This window comes from Garra rufa, chromosome 25, assembly GCF_049309525.1.
Source record: "Garra rufa chromosome 25, GarRuf1.0, whole genome shotgun sequence".
Classification (NCBI taxonomy): domain Eukaryota; kingdom Metazoa; phylum Chordata; class Actinopteri; order Cypriniformes; family Cyprinidae; genus Garra; species Garra rufa.
Genome location: NC_133385.1, coordinates 1738632 through 1758051, shown reverse-complemented (window position 1 = coordinate 1758051; position 19420 = coordinate 1738632). Strand labels below are relative to the sequence as shown.

The following is a 19420-nucleotide window of genomic DNA, read 5'->3' as shown; positions in this document are numbered from 1 at the left end:
TGAATCTTTTGCTTAAAATCTAAACTTTAGTGCAGATTCGCAAATCTTTTTTTAGATCGAAATTTTAGTGCAGGTTCGCAAATCCTTAGCTTTAGATCGAAACCTTTGAGCATAGATTGCAAGTCACTTGATTTAGATCGGAACTTCTGAGCGGGTTCATGAATCTTTTGCTTCAGATTAAAACTTGGGAGTGCAGAATGCACAGTCCCTCCAGAAAAACGCGATTATGCGATCGCATGATTCCATGCATAATCAGCCAAAGTCCGCATATTTATGCGGGGGACGCATTTTTTCAAATACGCCGCACTTTCGCCGCATAAATTGCAGATTTCCGCGCGCAAAATATGCGGGCTTGCATGATTTCATAATCCCATTTCCGTTTGGGTCTTTGTCTTCGTTCTTTCGAGTACTATTGTGGTCGTGCCTTGCCGCGACGTTCTGTCTTGCCTCACTTCATTTTCGCCAGCCTGACCAGTCCACATCTAGTGTATTGGACATCGAGAGATTGTGAGACCCGAATATTAATCCGTGTGGCCGTTTGGCCATCCCCGCACTGTTTCAACTGGAGGACTGTGTTTGTGGGGTTCGTATGGTACCATTAGATTGTTGTGTGGTTGAAATTATAAATTGATGTGAGTGGTTTGAGTGTGGTCTGTTTGTTTATTGTTGGAAGCGTGTGCGAGTGTGTATATGTACGAGTGTGTGAGCGTGAGAAATCGGTACAGGGTTGTGAGTTTGCGTGATCTTATGGAGTAAATTTTGTTGTGTGTATATTGTTGATGGACCAGGTGTAACGTGATTGCATCTGTTATTTTGTTGCTTTTCTATTTTTGTTGATCAATTTTATTTGTGTGTGTGTTTATTGATTTGATTTGATTTATGGTCATTTGATTTTTTTTTTTTTTTTTTTTTTCGTGTTTAGTTGATTTTGACTTATGACTATTTGATTGTATTCTTTTTTTGTATGTGTGTGTGTGTGTGTGTTTATTGATTTGTGTCAATTTGATGTTGATTTTGTTAATTTTGTTGGACGGGCTAAGGAGTGCTGACCACTCTAGGTCCATGTTAATGGGTACCCTTGTTCACTGAGTGATTTTGTTCTTCTGATTTTTACACGTGTCATCTGAATACACGTGTGTTTGTGGTGAAATGAGTACATTAGTGTACGTTTGAAGTGCAAAGTGAAGTGGAATTGGGGTAGGTTGGTTATTTCTCTTTGCCATCTGATGTGTTACTTTTGATTTGTCTAATTTGTTTATTTTTTTGTTTTGATTTGGAAGCCATATTAACCCCTTGTGTCCTAAATTGTGTCTGTGTGTTTAGCTTTTATCCCAGTAATAATAAAATATTGTATCTTTTTTTCTATATTCACGTCTCTGCTCTATTCTTGTGGGAACAGACCTGGGTGTCTTTGACCATTATTTCCCTGGGAGAGATTCCCAGGGTGGAGTAGTCGATGTTATAATTATAATTGAGTCCAGAATAACGAAATTCACCCCTTACGGTGCTACATCTGGCAATAAGGGTGTTGGGGGAATCACTTTTTTCTCTCTTTTTCACCAAACCGCAGTTTTTGCAAGTTCCCGCAGTTTTTGCAAGTTCCCGCAATTTCATCGCATAAAATTGCATAAATATCCCGCATATTCAATCGCATTTTTTAAGAAAACGTGCCGCATAATCAAGGATTTTTGCCCGCAACAATCACAAAAAAACGCCGCGTTTTTCTGGAGGGACTGAATGCAGTTCATTTGATTCAATTGAAACTTTGGAGTGCGGATTGTGAATCATTTGATTCAGATTGGGACTTTGGAGTGGATTCATTCATCTTTTGCTTTAGATCAAAACTTCGGAGCAGGTTTGTGAATCATTTGATTTAGATCAGAACTTAGGAGTGCGGATTGTGAATCATTTGATTCAGTTTGGGACTTCAAAGCGGATTCATGAATCTTTTGGTTTATGTCAAAACTTTGGGGTGGGTTCGCAAATCTTTTGGTTTTGATTGAAACCTTGAAGCGTGGATCGCAAATCATTTGATTTAGTTCAGGACTTTGAAGTGGATTCATGAATCTTTTGCATTAGATCGAAACTTTGGAGCAGGTTTGTGAATTTTTAGTTTTAGATTGCAACTTCAGTGTGGGTTCGCAAATCTTGTTTTGGATCAAAATTTTGGAGCGGGTTCGCAAATAATTTAATTTAGATCAAAATTTTAGATTTCACGAATTGTGAATTATTTAATTCAGATCAGGACTTCGGAGCGAGTTTATGAATCTTTTGCTTTAGATCGAAACTTTTGAGCGCAGATCGCAAATCATTTGATTCAGATCGGGACTTCAAAGCGGATTCATGAATCTTTTGCTTAAAATCTAAACTTTAGTGCAGATTCGCAAATCTTTTTTTAGATCGAAATTTTAGTGCAGGTTCGCAAATCCTTAGCTTTAGATCGAAACCTTTGAGCATAGATTGCAAGTCACTTGATTTAGATCGGAACTTCTGAGCGGGTTCATGAATCTTTTGCTTCAGATTAAAACTTGGGAGTGCAGAATGCAGTTCATTTGATTCAATTGAAACTTTGGAGTGCGGATTGTGAATCATTTGATTCAGATCGGGACTTTGGAGTGGATTCATTCATCTTTTGCTTTAGATCAAAACTTCGGAGCAGGTTTGTGAATCTTTTGATTCAGATCGGAACTGTGGAGCGGGTTTGCAAATCATTTGATTCGGATCGATACTTTGGAGTGTAAATTGTAAATCATTTAATTCAGATCAGGACTTCTGAGTGGGTTCGCAAATCTTTTGCTTTAGATCCAAACTTTGGAGCAGGTTTGTGAATTTTTAGTTTTACATTGCAACTTCAGTGTGGGTTCGCAAATCCTGTTTTAGATCAAAATTTTGGAGCGGGTTCACAAATAATTTCATTTAGATCAAAATTTTAGATTTCACGAATTGTGAATTATTTAATTCAGATCAGGACTTCGGAGCGGGTTTATGAATCTTTTGCTTTAGATTAAAACTTGTGAGTGCAGAAAGCAGATCATTTGATTCAATTGAAACTTTGGAGTGCGGATTGTGAATCATTTGATTCAGATCAGGACTTCGGAGCGAGTTTATGAATCTTTTGCTTAAAATCTAAACTTTAGTGCAGATTCGCAAATCTTTTTTTAGATCGAAATTTTAGTGCAGGTTCGCAAGTCTTTAGCTTTAGATCGAAACCTTTGAGCATGGATTGCAAGTCACTTGATTTAGATCGGAACTTCTGAGCGGGTTCATGAATCTTTTGCTTTAGATTAAAACTTGGGAGTGCAGAATGCAGTTCATTTGATTCAATTGAAACTTTGGAGTGCGGATTGTGAATCATTTGATTCAGATCGGGACTTTGGAGTGGATTCATTCATCTTTTGCTTTAGATCGAAACTTCGGAGCAGGTTGCGAATCTTTTGATTCAGATCGGAACTGTGGAGCGGGTTTGCAAATCATTTGATTCGGATCGATACTTTGGAGTGTAAATTGTAAATCATTTAATTCAGATCAGGACTTCTGAGTGGGTTCGCAAATCTTTTGCTTTAGATCCAAACTTTGGAGCAGGTTTGTGAATTTTTAGTTTTACATTGCAACTTCAGTGTGGGTTCGCAAATCCTGTTTTAGATCAAAATTTTGGAGCGGGTTCACAAATAATTTCATTTAGATCAAAATTTTAGATTTCACGAATTGTGAATTATTTAATTCAGATCAGGACTTCGGAGCGAGTTTATGAATCTTTTGCTTTAGTTTGAAACTTTGTAGCGCAGATCGCAAATCATTTGATTCAGATCGGGACTTCAAAGCGGATTCATGAATCTTTTACTTAAAATCTAAACTTTAGTGCAGATTCGCAAATCTTTTTTTAGATCGAAATTTTAGTGCAGGTTCGCAAATCCTTAGCTTTAGATCGAAACCTTTGAGCATAGATTGCAAGTCACTTGATTTAGATCGGAACTTCTGAGTGGGTTCATGAATCTTTTGCTTCAGATTAAAACTTGGGAGTGCAGAATGCAGTTCATTTGATTCAATTGAAACTTTGGAGTGCGGTTGTAAATCATTTGATTCAGATCGGGACTTTGGAGTGGATTCATTCATCTTTTGCTTTAGATCAAAACTTAAGTGCCAGGTTGGAAATCTTTTGCTTTAGAACGAACTTTCGGAGCAGGTTTGTGAATCATTTGATTCAGTTTGGGACTTCGAAGCGGATTCATGAATCTTTTGGTTTATGTCAAAACTTTGGGGTGGGTTCGCAAATCTTTTGGTTTTGATTGAAACCTTGAAGCGTGGATCGCAAATCATTTGATTTAGTTCAGGACTACAAAGTGAATTCATGAACCTTTTGCTTAAGACCTAAACTTTAGTGCAGGTTTGCAAATCTTGTGCTTTAGATTGAAACATTAGTGGGAGTTTGTGAACGTTTTGCTTTAGATCGAAACTTTGGAGCGGGTTCACAAATCATTTGATTCAGATGGAAACTTTGGAGCACGGATTGTGAATTATTTGATTCAGATCGGGACTTTAGTGTGGGTTTGCAAATCATTAGTTTCAGATCAGGATTTCTGAGCGATTTCGCGAATTATTTTTTCAAAAAAAATTTTACAACTGTAGAAAACATCAAACCATGAATGCAGTAGAGTTATAAAAAAAAGGAAAGAAAGTATACACATAAAAAATCCCTTAAGAAAAATAACAGGGGTTTTACTATAGTATAGGTTTAGTATACTTTAGTAGTAATACATTGAATGTGCTATACTTTATTTCTGCCATTTTTTGTTAGTATGTTTTTATTTATCTATTTTTCTTGTTTTATTATTTGAAATGGAATACATTGTTCGATAAGTGAGATCTCTGATTGAAGTCTGTGAAAATAAAAAAAACTGCTTAATAAGCTCCTTGAAAGTCATGGCATTTCATTTTACAGTCTCTGTATGAACCCTGCTACAAAGTCCAGCAGTCGGTTCTGGGAGTAAAAATCCCATTTATTTTCTTCATAAGAATCTTTAAGTTCACAGTCTTGTGTCTTTGACTTTTTGTCCAATTTTCAAATAGTTTTTTGCTTCAAAAGAAAGTTTGTTATGTTGAGATTCTCCTTGTGGCTGATTGCTTTGGTTAATGACTTGTACCTCTTAAACAAAGACACTTGAAAATCTTAAATTAGTAGGCAAAAGTGGGCGTGCACTAATGCGTTCTGATCACAGAGGAGCACTGGATTGGCTGGAATATTAAAGCCTCGGCCAATCAGATCTAGAGTCTATAATTCTAAATGACATCAATTTCAAACGTCAACTGTTTAAATCTGAAATCTGCTTTCATTCTCAGATCGAGCCGAACAGCATCGCCGCACGAGACGGCCGAATCCGAGAAGGCGACCGTATTTTACAGGTAACTTCACCTTTAACTCATTAAGCGTCTGTGTTGCTGTACATCTGCTATCATGTGCGCCGAGCGGCTCATTAAGTTTAACACCTCAGAGGACGAGAGCGCTTGAGTCAGCAGAGAAAAAAAGAGACTGTCAGCTACAGGACCTGCAGGAGAGCAGGGGTCCTGGCAGAGTCGTTACTCTGATGTCGATTCACGCCGGCGTATTTTTAGCTGCAGTCTGACGCTCAGGAAAACATCCTGAGGTGTTTCTGAGGAGCTCTCCATGGATTCTGTGCTTCCTGATAAAAGCATCCACAATCTCACATGCTTCCACACACTGTGTTTTCCAGTACAAACAAAGAAACATCTTTTTCTAAACACGATTTTGCATCTCCAGTAAAATTATATTGATTTAGGAATGGTTACATATTTGTACTTTTCACCATGTAGTAACGTAACACTGCATCTCATTGGCTGATGTCTATGATTGACAGATAAATGGGCAGGACGTTCAGGACAGACAGGAAGCGGTGGCTGTTCTCTCGAATGAAGAATGCAGGAATATCGTGCTGCTGGTCGCAAGGCCGGAAATGCAGGTACAAACACATCTGCATGGCTTAATTAATTAATATTCATGATATTTATAATGCAGTCCATCTTACTAATATCAAAGTATAATAATCCTGGTGTGATTGGGTATATAAATGAACAGCATGGGAATATATTAGGAGGTTCAACCTGAGAAACTGGCGTTTCACTCCACAGCATTTTGTGTGAACATTAACTCTTAATTAAACGCGTCCATGCAGACGAGTAGATGATGTGTGAGATCGCTGACCGCTGCTGCTCTAGTTCATCACCAGAGAACATGAGCTCCAGTAATGTGTGTGTGACGGAGACACTAACGTTAATGTGTTTCTCACATCGGAGCCATAAAAACACAATCAACTTAAGTTTAGCACGAGGGAGTTTAATGAAGAAATGTTTTCAGCTGAAAACAAAGAAAATGGTGCTAAGAATTTTTTTTTATCAGGGTTATTATAGTATCTCACTAAGATGGCGTTTTAAGTGCCATGTTAAAAAAATAAAACAAATTCTACGATTATGAGATTAAAATCGTTATATTTTGGGAATAAAGTCAAAATACTTTATTCTTGTAGTATTTTGACTTTATTCGCGTAGTATTTCGACTTTACTCTCGAAAATTTTCAACTTTATTCTCAAAGTATTTCGACTTTATTCTCGTAGTATTTTGACTTTATTCTCGAAAATTTTCAACTTTATTCTCGTAGTATTTTGACTTTATTCTCGAAATTTTTCAACTTTATTCTCGTAGTATTTTGACTTTATTCTCGAAAATTTTCAACTTTATTCTCGAAGTATTTTGACTTTATTCTCGAAATTTTTCAACTTTATTCTCGTAGTATTTTGACTTTATTCTCGAAGTATTCTGACTTTATTCTCGAAGTATTCTGACTTTATTCTCGAAGTATTTTGACTTTATTCTCGTAGTATTTCGACTTTATTCTCGAAGTATTTCGACTTCACTCTCGTAGTATTCTGACTTTATTCTCGAAGTATTCTGACTTTATTCTCGAAGTATTTTGACTTTATTCTCGTAGTATTTCGACTTTATTCTCGAAGTATTTCGACTTCACTCTCGTAGTATTCTGACTTTATTCTCGAAGTATTTCGACTTCACTCTCGTAGTATTCTGACTTTATTCTCGAAGTATTCTGACTTTATTCTCGAAGTATTCTGACTTTATTCTCGAAGTATTTTGACTTTATTCTCGAAGTATTTTGACTTTATTCTCGAAGTATTCTGACTTTATTCTCGAAGTATTTCGACTTCACTCTCGTAGTATTTCGACTTCACACTCGTAGTATTTTGACTTTTCTCAAAGTATTTCGACTTTATTCTCGTAGTATTTCGACTTTATTCTCGTAGTATTTCGACTTTATTCTCGTAGTATTTCGACTTCACTCTCGTAGTATTCTGACTTTATTCTCGAAGTATTTTGACTTTATTCTCGTAGTATTCTGACTTTATTCTCGAAGTATTCTGACTTTATTCTCGAAGTATTCTGACTTTATTCTCAAAGTATTTCGACTTCACTCTCGTAGTATTTTGACTTTTCTCGAAGTATTTCGACTTTATTCTCGTAGTATTTCGACTTTATTCTCGTAGTATTTCGACTTCACTCTCGTAGTATTTTGACTTTATTCTCGTAGTATTTTGACTTTTCTCGAAGTATTTTGACTTTATTCTCGTAGTATTTCGACTTTATTCTCGTAGTATTTTGACTTTTCTCGAAGTATTTCGACTTTATTCTCGTAGTATTTCGACTTTATTCTCGTAGTATTTCGACTTCACTCTCGTAGTATTTTGACTTTTCTCGAAGTATTTTGACTTTATTCTCGTAGTATTTCGACTTTATTCTCGTAGTATTTTGACTTTTCTCGAAGTATTATGACTTTATTCTCGTAGTATTTTGACTTTTCTCAAAGTATTTCGACTTTATTCTCGTAGTATTTCGACTTTATTCTCGTAGTATTTCGACTTCACTCTCGTAGTATTTTGACTTTTCTCGAAGTATTTCGACTTTATTCTCAAAGTATTCTGACTTTATTCTCGAAGTATTTTGACTATTCTCGAAGTATTTCGACTTTATTCTCGAAGTATTTCGACTTCACTCTCGTAGTATTTCAACTTTATTCTCGTATTTCGACTTCACTCTCGTAGTATTTTGACTTTATTGTCGTAGTATTTCGACTTGATTTTTTTTTTCAATTTGGCACTAAAACGTCATCTTATCTAACTGAAATAAAACATATATAAAAAGTCTTAAACTTAATTAAAGTTGGGCAAGTCAACATTACTCTTTTTTATTTAGTTTGATGTACAAAAATAACTACACCTAAAACAAAACAAAAACATTTAAAACTACTAAAATATGTTTTTAAAAATAATTAATCTTCAAATAACATTCTAATTATGACAAGAAAACTGGCCATTTTAACATTTTTGGAGTTTGAAAATAAATGAAATGGGAAAAAAAATAAAATAAATGAAATTTTTCCCATTTTTCATTTTCATGGGCTTCAGGATAACAAGTCGTGCAGTTCTTCACCAGGAATCTGACATTGAAGTTGAACTCTGACTTCAAGCTTCAACAGAAACAAACATCATCATATAACGGCCAAAAGAGCTTTATCTTCTATATGCAGAATGTACCGTGACTGAGCCGCTTTGTGTTGTTTCAGGAGGAGCCGTGGCTGGACGACGAACACAGCGAATTCTTAGAGGAGCTGAAGATGGAAATGCTGGAGGAGCAGAGGAGAGAAGAGGAGGAGGAGGAGATGAAGAGAGCGGCTCAAGAGGAAGAGGAGAAGGTGAGAGAAACCAACATCTATCTAAAACAATAATCACATACTTAAGCTGTAAACTTTGGTTTCTTTTCAAATGTTTTGCAAAGGCAACATTATTCATTTTAATTTAGTTTAATTTAAAGAACTAAAACTGATAAAATAAAAATTTATAAATAGTCCCAAATTTATATAAAAACAAAAATGACAAAAAACATAAAACAAATTACTTAAACTTAAAATTACTTATTTAAAATTACAATGAGCACAGAAAATACATAAATAAAATCTCATTCAAAATATTAACAAAAATTATAATTTTATTTTGAATTAGATTGTTTTCTACTTTCTTGATAATTGTACTTAAAGTTGTCATTTTTATTTTTCTCATTTGCAGTAGTTTTCTTAATGTCTTCATAACTTTTATTCATTTTTATTTCAGTATCTGAAATAAAATTCATAAATTTTTAAAATATTTTATTTAGTTTTATTTCAGATAATAATTATTTTATTTCATTATTATATATACATTTTTATGGCTTTTAATTTTCTAGTTTTGTAGTATTTTGTCTTGTTTTCCAGCAATTAAAAAACGCACTTAAGCAAAACATGGTCAGGCTAAAGTGTCTGAATAATTTTTGGTCCCAAATAATTATTAATTGAATAATGTCAAAGTTTACTTTATTTTACCATCCTCACTTACATAAATGAACTGTAGTGTCCTGCACCCACTAGAAAAATAATATTTAAAAATTTGACTGTTTTTCTGACAAAAAATATAAAATTATATAGTTTATAGCTTATTTAAAAAAAGAAACAAATATCTTCCATTGGATTTTCGTTTTGATAGAAGATTTTTTAGATCCCACTGGCAGATATTTGTTCTAGTTTGAAGTATAAACTCACAATATTTTGATTTTTTCAGAAAACATTACTCTATACTTGCTCTCAAGCAAGAAAGTTTATATATTTGTACTAAAAAAACAAGTAAAAAATATTTAGAAAATCATTTTATGCAGTGCATTGCTTGTTTTAGAAATTAAAGAACGATAGATGACAAACATTCTGAATCATTTTATTTTTCATCTGAACTTTCAAACAAAAGCAGATAATCATGCATTCCTAGAATCTCCTAAATGAACATGAAAACTTGCTAATAAAGTCTCAGTAGATGCTGGTTTCGCTTGAATGATTCTCACTCAGAATCTTCCTGCAGGCTAGAATAACTCAAGATGAGACCATCATGGCGTCCTGCTCCTACAATCACGAGAAGATCATCGATACGACGGCCGGCTCAGAGAAGAATGTCCTCGCGCAGATCCAGAAGAAGCTATCGCGGTGTCTGCGGCAGGGCTCGCCGTCGGGACGGAGCTCGGCGGACGGAGCGGAGAAGGACGAGCGCTATCGGCAGCTCCTGGAGCTGAAGTGTCAGATCCGCAACAGCGGCGAGTACGACCTGTTCTACGCACGAAGCAGCACCATCGAATGCAGCCTGAAGGAGCCGAGCGGCGGCGTGGAGCGTGAGCTGCGCATGCTCAACGAGGAGCTGCGCAGCATTGAGCTGGAGTGCCAGAACATCATGAAGGCGCATCAACTGGGATCCCGCAAGCTGGCGGACATCAGCGAGCATCCCGAGAAGTCGGACAAGGACAGTTCGAGCGCGTATAACACGGCTGAGAGCTCGCGCAGCACACCGCTAGCCATGGACCGCTCTCCGGAGCGCCGCAGGGTCAGCCTGACCAACCAGAAGAACCTGCTGGCGCTCCGACGGGCACCGAGCGGCAGTCCTGACCACAGCAACCCGTCTGAGTCTGAGCAGACGCCTCCCGAAGGCTCACACTCACGGATTCCCGCATGGTGCCAGCGGGCGGTTGACATGCCTGTGCATGCACGACAGTACCAAAGCTACATGCAGCTGATCCAGCAGCAGTCGGCGGTAGAGTTCGCTCTGGGTGGTCCGCAGGTTGCCCACCCTTCTGAACCCAAGATGGAGTGGAAGGTGAAGGTCCGGAGTGACGGAACCAGGTACCAGTGGTGCACTTAAATATCTTTTATTTAGTGAAGTATTTTTATTTTGAGAAACTTTTACTTTTGTACTTCTTACTCCATGTTGTTCCTTCTTATTTTGAACTGGAGAAATTGTCAACCACTCTGAGATGCGATAGCAGTGTCCGATTCATGATCAAGAGAACAGGTCATGTTCTCGAGTCAACAACTGGCTGTTCTCGAGTCAACAACTCTGTTCTCGAGTCAACAACTGGCTGTTCTCGAGTCAACAACTGGCTGTTCTCCGGTCAACAACTCTGTGTTCTCGAGTCAACAACTGGCTGTTTTCCGGTCAACAATTGGCTGTTCTCGAGTCAGCAACTGGCTGTTCTCCGGTCAACAACTCTGTGTTCTCGAGTCAACAACTGGCTGTTTTCCGGTCAACAATTGGCTATTCTCGAGTCAACAACTGGCTGTTCTCCGGTCAACAACTGGCTGTTCTCGAGTCAACAACTGGCTGTTCTCCGGTCAACAACTCTGTGTTCTCGAGTCAACAACTGGCTGTTTTCCGGTCAACAATTGGCTATTCTCGAGTCAACAACTGGCTGTTTTCCGGTCAACAACTGGCTGTTCTCGAGTCAACAACTGGCTGTTCTCCGGTCAACAACTGGCCGTTTTCCGGTCAACAACTGGCTGTTCTCGAGTCAACAATTGGCTATTCTCGAGTCAACAACTGGCTGTTCTCCGGTCAACAACTGGCTGTTCTCCGGTCAACAACTGGCTGTTTTCCGGTCAACAACTGGCTGTTCTCGAGTCAACAACTGGCTGTTCTCCGGTCAACAACTGGCCGTTCTCCGGTCAACAACTCTGTGTTCTCGAGTCAACAACTGGCTGTTCTCCGGTCAACAACTCTGTGTTCTCGAGTCAACAACTGGCTGTTTTCCGGTCAACAATTGGCTGTTCTCGAGTCAACAACTGGCTGTTCTCGAGTCAACAACTCTGTTCTCGAGTCAACAACTGGCTGTTCTCGAGTCAACAACTGGCTGTTCTCCGGTCAACAACTCTGTGTTCTCGAGTCAACAACTGGCTGTTTTCCGGTCAACAATTGGCTGTTCTCGAGTCAGCAACTGGCTGTTCTCCGGTCAACAACTCTGTGTTCTCGAGTCAACAACTGGCTGTTTTCCGGTCAACAATTGGCTATTCTCGAGTCAACAACTGGCTGTTCTCCGGTCAACAACTGGCTGTTCTCGAGTCAACAACTGGCTGTTCTCCGGTCAACAACTCTGTGTTCTCGAGTCAACAACTGGCTGTTTTCCGGTCAACAATTGGCTATTCTCGAGTCAACAACTGGCTGTTTTCCGGTCAACAACTGGCTGTTCTCGAGTCAACAACTGGCTGTTCTCCGGTCAACAACTGGCCGTTTTCCGGTCAACAACTGGCTGTTCTCGAGTCAACAATTGGCTATTCTCGAGTCAACAACTGGCTGTTCTCCGGTCAACAACTGGCTGTTCTCCGGTCAACAACTGGCTGTTTTCCGGTCAACAACTGGCTGTTCTCGAGTCAACAACTGGCTGTTCTCCGGTCAACAACTGGCCGTTCTCCGGTCAACAACTCTGTGTTCTCGAGTCAACAACTGGCTGTTCTCCGGTCAACAACTCTGTGTTCTCGAGTCAACAACTGGCTGTTCTCCGGTCAACAACTGGCTGTTCTCCGGTCAACAACTCTGTGTTCTCGAGTCAACAACTGGCTGTTCTCGAGTCAACAACTGGCCGTTCTCCGGTCAACAACTCTGTGTTCTCGAGTCAACAACTGGCCGTTCTCCGGTCAACAACTCTGTGTTCTCGAGTCAACAACTGGCTGTTTTCCGGTCAACAACTGGCTGTTCTCGAGTCAACAACTGGCTGTTTTCCGGTCAACAACTGGCTGTTCTCCGGTCAACAACTGGCTGTTCTCCGGTCAACAACTGGCTGTTCTCCGGTCAACAACTGGCTATTCTCGAGTCAACAACTGGCCGTTCTCCGGTCAACAACTCTGTGTTCTCGAGTCAACAACTGGCTGTTTTCCGGTCAACAACTGGCTATTCTCGAGTCAACAACTGGCTGTTCTCGAGTCAACAACTGGCTGTTCTCGAGTCAACAACTGGCCGTTCTCCGGTCAACAACTGGCTGTTCTCGAGTCAACAACTGGCTGTTCTCGAGTCAACAACTGGCTGTTCTCCGGTCAACAACTGGCTGTTCTCCGGTCAACAACTGGCTGTTCTCCGGTCAACAACTGGCTATTCTCGAGTCAACAACTGGCTGTTTTCCGGTCAACAACTGGCTGTTCTCGAGTCAACAACTGGCTGTTCTCGAGTCAACAACTGGCTGTTCTCCGGTCAACAACTGGCTGTTCTCCGGTCAACAACTGGCTGTTCTCGAGTCAACAACTGGCTGTTCTCCGGTCAACAACTGGCTATTCTCGAGTCAACAACTGGCTGTTCTCCGGTCAACAACTGGCTGTTTTCCGGTCAACAACTGGCTGTTCTCGAGTCAACAACTGGCTGTTCTCGAGTCAACAACTGGCTGTTCTCGAGTCAACAACTGGCCGTTCTCCGGTCAACAACTGTGTTCTCGAGTCAACAACTGGCTGTTTTCCGGTCAACAACTGGCTGTTCTCGAGTCAACAACTGGCTGTTCTCGAGTCAACAACTGGCTGTTTTCCGGTCAACAACTGGCTGTTCTCCGGTCAACAACTGGCTGTTCTCGAGTCAACAACTGGCTGTTCTCCGGTCAACAACTGGCTGTTCTCGAGTCAACAACTGGCTGTTCTCCGGTCAACAACTGGCTATTCTCGAGTCAACAACTGGCTGTTTTCCGGTCAACAACTGGCTGTTCTCGAGTCAACAACTGGCTGTTCTCCGGTCAACAACTGGCTGTTCTCGAGTCAACAACTGGCTGTTCTCCGGTCAACAACTGGCTATTCTCGAGTCAACAACTGGCTGTTCTCAGGTCAACAACTGGCTGTTCTCAGGTCAACAACTGGCTGTTCTCGAGTCAACAACTGGCTGTTCTCGAGTCAACAACTGGCTGTTCTCGAGTCAACAACTGGCTGTTCTCGAGTCAACAACTGGCTATTCTCGAGTCAACAACTGGCTGTTCTCGAGTCAACAACTGGCTGTTCTCGAGTCAACAACTGGCTGTTCTCGAGTCAACAACTGGCTATTCTCGAGTCAACAACTGGCTGTTCTCCGGTCAACAACTCTGTGTTCTCGAGTCAACAACTGGCTGTTCTCCGGTCAACAACTGGCTGTTCTCCGGTCAACAACTCTGTGTTCTCGAGTCAACAACTGGCTGTTCTCCGGTCAACAACTGGCTGTTCTCCGGTCAACAACTCTGTGTTCTCGAGTCAACAACTGGCTGTTCTCCGGTCAACAACTGGCTGTTCTCCGGTCAACAACTCTGTGTTCTCGAGTCAACAACTGGCTGTTCTCGAGTCAACAACTGGCCGTTCTCCGGTCAACAACTCTGTGTTCTCGAGTCAACAACTGGCTGTTTTCCGGTCAACAACTCTGTGTTCTCGAGTCAACAACTGGCTGTTCTCCGGTCAACAACTCTGTGTTCTCGAGTCAACAACTGGCTGTTCTCCAGTCAACAACTCTGTGTTCTCGAGTCAACAACTGGCTGTTTTCCGGTCAACAACTCTGTGTTCTCGAGTCAACAACTGGCTGTTCTCCGGTCAACAACTGGCTATTCTCGAGTCAACAACTGGCTGTTCTCCGGTCAACAACTGGCTGTTCTCCGGTCAACAACTGGCTGTTCTCCGGTCAACAACTCTGTGTTCTCGAGTCAACAACTGGCTGTTCTCCAGTCAACAACTCTGTGTTCTCGAGTCAACAACTGGCTGTTCTCCGGTCAACAACTGGCTATTCTCGAGTCAACAACTGGCTGTTCTCCAGTCAACAACTCTGTGTTCTCGAGTCAACAACTGGCTGTTCTCCGGTCAACAACTGGCTATTCTCGAGTCAACAACTGGCTGTTCTCCGGTCAACAACTGGCTGTTCTCCGGTCAACAACTGGCTGTTCTCCGGTCAACAACTCTGTGTTCTCGAGTCAACAACTGGCTGTTCTCCAGTCAACAACTCTGTGTTCTCGAGTCAACAACTGGCTGTTCTCCGGTCAACAACTGGCTATTCTCGAGTCAACAACTGGCTGTTCTCCGGTCAACAACTGGCTATTCTCGAGTCAACAACTGGCTGTTCTCAGGTCAACAACTGGCTGTTCTCAGGTCAACAACTGGCTGTTCTCGAGTCAACAACTGGCTGTTCTCGAGTCAACAACTGGCTGTTCTCAGGTCAACAACTGGCTGTTCTCAGGTCAACAACTCTGTTCTCGAGTCAACAACTGGCTGTTCTCGAGTCAACAACTGGCTGTTCTCGAGTCAACAACTGGCTGTTCTCGAGTCAACAACTGGCTGTTCTCGAGTCAACAACTGGCTGTTCTCCGGTCAACAACTGGCTGTTCTCTGGTCAACAACTGGCTGTTCTCGAGTCAACAACTGGCTGTTCTCGAGTCAACAACTGGCTGTTCTCGAGTCAACAACTGGCTGTTCTCCGGTCAACAACTCTGTGTTCTTGAGTCAACAACTCGCTAGCGAGTCTCCAGCATTCTTCTTAAAATTATATACATTTTGCCTGATTTTTTTTCACTTGTTTGCACTCAAGAAATATCAGTTACCTAAACTGATATTTTAATGTATGACAAGCCCCTCTCTCTGAGGTATTTTGAGCAGTAGGATTGTACAGTATATAATATATAACATTACTAAATATAAAAGTACACACAGGTTAAAATTGCTAAAACATTTATCAGTACATTTGTACTCAAGTAAAACTGAAAAGGATTGCTTAATATTTTTACTGGAGCAGTATTTTGTTCACACATTTACTGAAGTTGTTGATTTGTGTTCTCTGTCCAGGTACATCACCAAAAGGCCCGTCCGAGACCGACTCCTCCGGGAGAGAGCACTCAAGATCAAGGAGGAGCGCAGCGGCGGCATGACGACCGACGACGACACCATGAGTGAGATGAAGATGGGACGCTACTGGAGCAAGGAAGAGCGCAAGCAGCACCTCCTGCGGGCCAAGGAGCAGCGGCGGCGGCGGGAGTTCATGCAGCGGAGCCGCCTGGAGAGTCTGCGGGAAAATCCGCTCAGCAGCGGAGAGGGACGCAAGGAAGCGAGCATCATCGAACTCAGCCACCGCAAGATGATGAAGAAGCGGAACAAGAAGATTCTGGACAACTGGATGACCATTCAGGAGCTGATGACGCACGGGGAGAAAGCACCTGAAGGATCCAAAGTTCACAACGCCTTCCTGTCGGTTACTACTGTATAGATTCACACGCGACTCCTCAAACTTTACCCCATGCGGTACGATCTACTTTTGCCTCGTTCAATGCGGCGATTTTTATGAGAAAAGACGAGAATATTTTTCACTTTGTTAATGTTTTCTAAGCAATTCAACAAGTTTCACTGCATTTTTTTTAATGCTTTTTTGTTACCGGAATATTTTGACTAAGGCACCTAAAGGAATTATTCACTCAAACGTTACCGTTGTCTCATAATTCACAAAGTCTCTGAGAGGACACAGTGTTAGAAAAATATGACATGGGAGGAATAATTATTTCAGTGTTTTTTAGTATGTTAGCAATAGTTTGGCATTCCCCTTTAACTTCTCAAATTGTTAATCTGAACTTTGCATTCATTTGTTTTGCTTTACATGCAACATTTTTCAAAATTTAGAATTAAATTTGTTTTTCTTTAAAAGTTTTAATTTAGACTTTGTGTTCACTCATTTAATCACTTGTTTCACTTTTGAACAAGAATGTCTTTTTTTCCCCAAAATTTTGAATTTAATCACTAACACAATTTTTTTCTGAATTATGCTTTTGGCAAGATTTGTTAATTTAAAAATGTACTTTGCATTCTCTCTCTTTTAATTACTAAATTTAGCTTTCGCTCAAGAAAAAATTTCAAATTTTTAGTTCTTCCAAATAATTATTTTTCCCCGAATTTTGAATCACTCATTTAATCACTAGTTTTGTTTTCACCTTTTTTCATTTACCAATAATTTTTTTTTTTTTTCAAAATTTTGAATTTGAACTTTACATTCACTGTTTGCTCACTGAAAAAAATTAAATTTCAGTCACTAAGTTAAATAATTTAAGAATCTATGCACTGCATTCACTCATTTAATCAATTTTTTTTGTAGTTTAAAGATAATGTTTCACATTTTTTCTTTCACCTTAAGATTTTTTCAAATTTGAACTTTGCATTTACCATTTGTTTACTGAAAAAAAGAATTTATTTTTAATACTTTTTTTAGATTTAGATCTTTGAATTCATACTTTGCTCACTCTTTTTAATTAGTTTTGCCTTCACTTAAGAAAATGACTCTAAATTTTACTTTTACACAAAAATTTTGAATTAGTTCATTTAATCACAAAACCTTTATTTTTTATTTTTTAGTTTATTTTTTCCAAAATTTTGCATTTTTGCTTTATGTTTGCTAATGTTTTACTTTTGCCCAATTTTTTTTTCAAAATTTTATTCTATACTTTGCTTTTGCTTGTTTAATCACTAAAGTATTACTTTTTGCTTACCTTTTCAAAATTCCCATTTTTTTTATTTTTAATTTTTATTTGGCATTCTCTCTTTTACTATTTTACTTTTTCCGAAGAAGATATTTTTCACAATTTTCATTTTACACTGTGCATTCACTTGATTAATCGCTAAAGTTTACTTTTTTCTTTACGTTTTTAAAATTTTGAATTCATACTTTAACACAAAGTTTTTTTCCCCAAAATGTACATTCATTAATTAAAGTTTTACCTTCACCCAAGAAACTGTTTTTAATTAATTTGTTAATTTCATAATAATTTATTCCCCAAATTTTTAATTTATACATTAAAACTTTAGTGATTAAACGAGCAAATTCAAAATATGGGTAAAAAAATGTGAAAAGCAAAATAAGAAATTTTCTTGAGTGAAGGCAAAACAGTAATTTAAAAGATCAAAGTATGAATTAAAAATTTAAAAAGTGTAAAGTTTATTACATTTTATAACTTTTTTTGCTTTTGTCCCAATGTTTTTATTTAATCCAAGTACATTTTTCCAAATTTCTTTGTTTTACTTGTTTGCATGCAAAAGTTTTCCTCAATTGCTCGCCCAATGTTTCTGTGGGAACACAAAAGTTCTGCAAGAGAATGCAATTGGAAATATAATTTTCCTCCCATCTCATATTTCCCTGATGTTTCCTATGGACTAGTTTTATGGTCATGTTGGAGCATAACAGCCCCAGTTCACATTAACATTGACTTTCTTCTGCAGAACAAAATATAGTCAGGTGTGGAACAGCATATCAATTGATTTTTGTTGTATTTATTTGTCATTCCTCACAGGATCTGAATTACATTTCAGATAATGTTTACATTGCAGCAAAATGTGAATTATTGTGCAATCTCCTGCCTTTAATCAACACTGCAGAGTCTATTTTCAGACGTTGTAAGGCTTCTATTGTTTGTTGAAGACAACCGGGCCAGGACTAACTCTACCTCAGACACGCTGACAAAACCAGATTCAACCAGCAACTCAATGTGTATTTGTGCATTCATCAAAGTACAGACGGAAAAACCTGGTGGTGATTTTGTTCTTCCTGATGTTTTAGTATTGAATTGATGTCTGGGTTATGATTTGTTCTTTGAACAGAAAACCAGCAAAAATCTCAATACAAGCTTCCTTTGATTATAAATGCTTCCTGGAGCTTAGACTGTATTGACATTTACATTCTGACTAGTTTAATTAACTAGAAGCTTTCCAGATCAATTTCAGAGTTTTTTCTTAGTCTGGTTTTATTTTTGTTGATTGGGAGCAGCCGTTGTACATTTCAATTGTATATTTGTGTACTTGTTCTGGCTCGATGTTCTCGGTCTGATTTGAGTAATCTGTAGTCGTCTCTCTTGACCAGGTGAATGTGTGGTCATTGTGATATTTTGACACTGAATAAATCTTTTCTTCAAAACTTGTGTTCTTATTTTCATACTAATAAAGCTTTTTTTTTTTTGTTTGTTTGTTTAAATGTGTTATTAAATGGGTGAACCCAAAGTGTAATTTCATTTTTTGAGCAAACAGTGAATGCAAAGTAAAAAAAAAAAAACATTTTGAAACCAACATCAAAAGTAAGAGTTAGTTATTAAAAGAGAGAAAGCAAAGTGCAAATTTAAAATTATAATTAAAAATTTTAATCTCATTCTCAAATGCATTAGCTTGTTTTACTTTTGTCTGATATTTTTTTTATTTAAACTCTGGTTTCACCTAAGTTTTTTTTCCCCAAATTCTTAATTTGTTCTTTATATGGAAGCCCAGTTCCACCAGGTAAGAAAAAAAAGCATGCCTTGAAAATTCAAAATTATGACACACTTAAGTCAAAATCCTTAAGACTTTAAAAAGTCAAAATTATAACATGCTAAAGTATGTCGTAATTTCGACTTTATAAAGTCATGATTTTAACAGATAAAAAGTCAAATTTTTAACATGCTAAAGTATGTCGTAAATTCGACTTTTTAAAGTCATGATTTTGACTGAGATAAAGTCAAAATTATAACATGCTAAAGTATGTCGTAATTTCGACTGGGATAAAAAGTCAAAATTAT

General features: G+C 38.6%; 1 protein-coding gene across 1 annotated transcript in view; it reads left to right on the top strand.

Moving 5' to 3' along the window:
• Nucleotides 1–16525, top strand: part of LOC141301886 (PDZ domain-containing RING finger protein 4) — an 83496-nt gene extending 66971 nt beyond the window's left edge. Inside the window, exons 5-9 of the mRNA XM_073832082.1 lie at nt 5338–5400; nt 5874–5975; nt 8646–8774; nt 9964–10772; nt 15687–16525. Of these exons, the coding sequence (XP_073688183.1) occupies nt 5338–5400; nt 5874–5975; nt 8646–8774; nt 9964–10772; nt 15687–16104 (1521 nt within the window). The 3' untranslated portion in view covers nt 16105–16525. The remainder of the gene's footprint in view (nt 1–5337; nt 5401–5873; nt 5976–8645; nt 8775–9963; nt 10773–15686) is intronic.
• Nucleotides 16526–19420: the final 2895 nt, after the last annotated feature.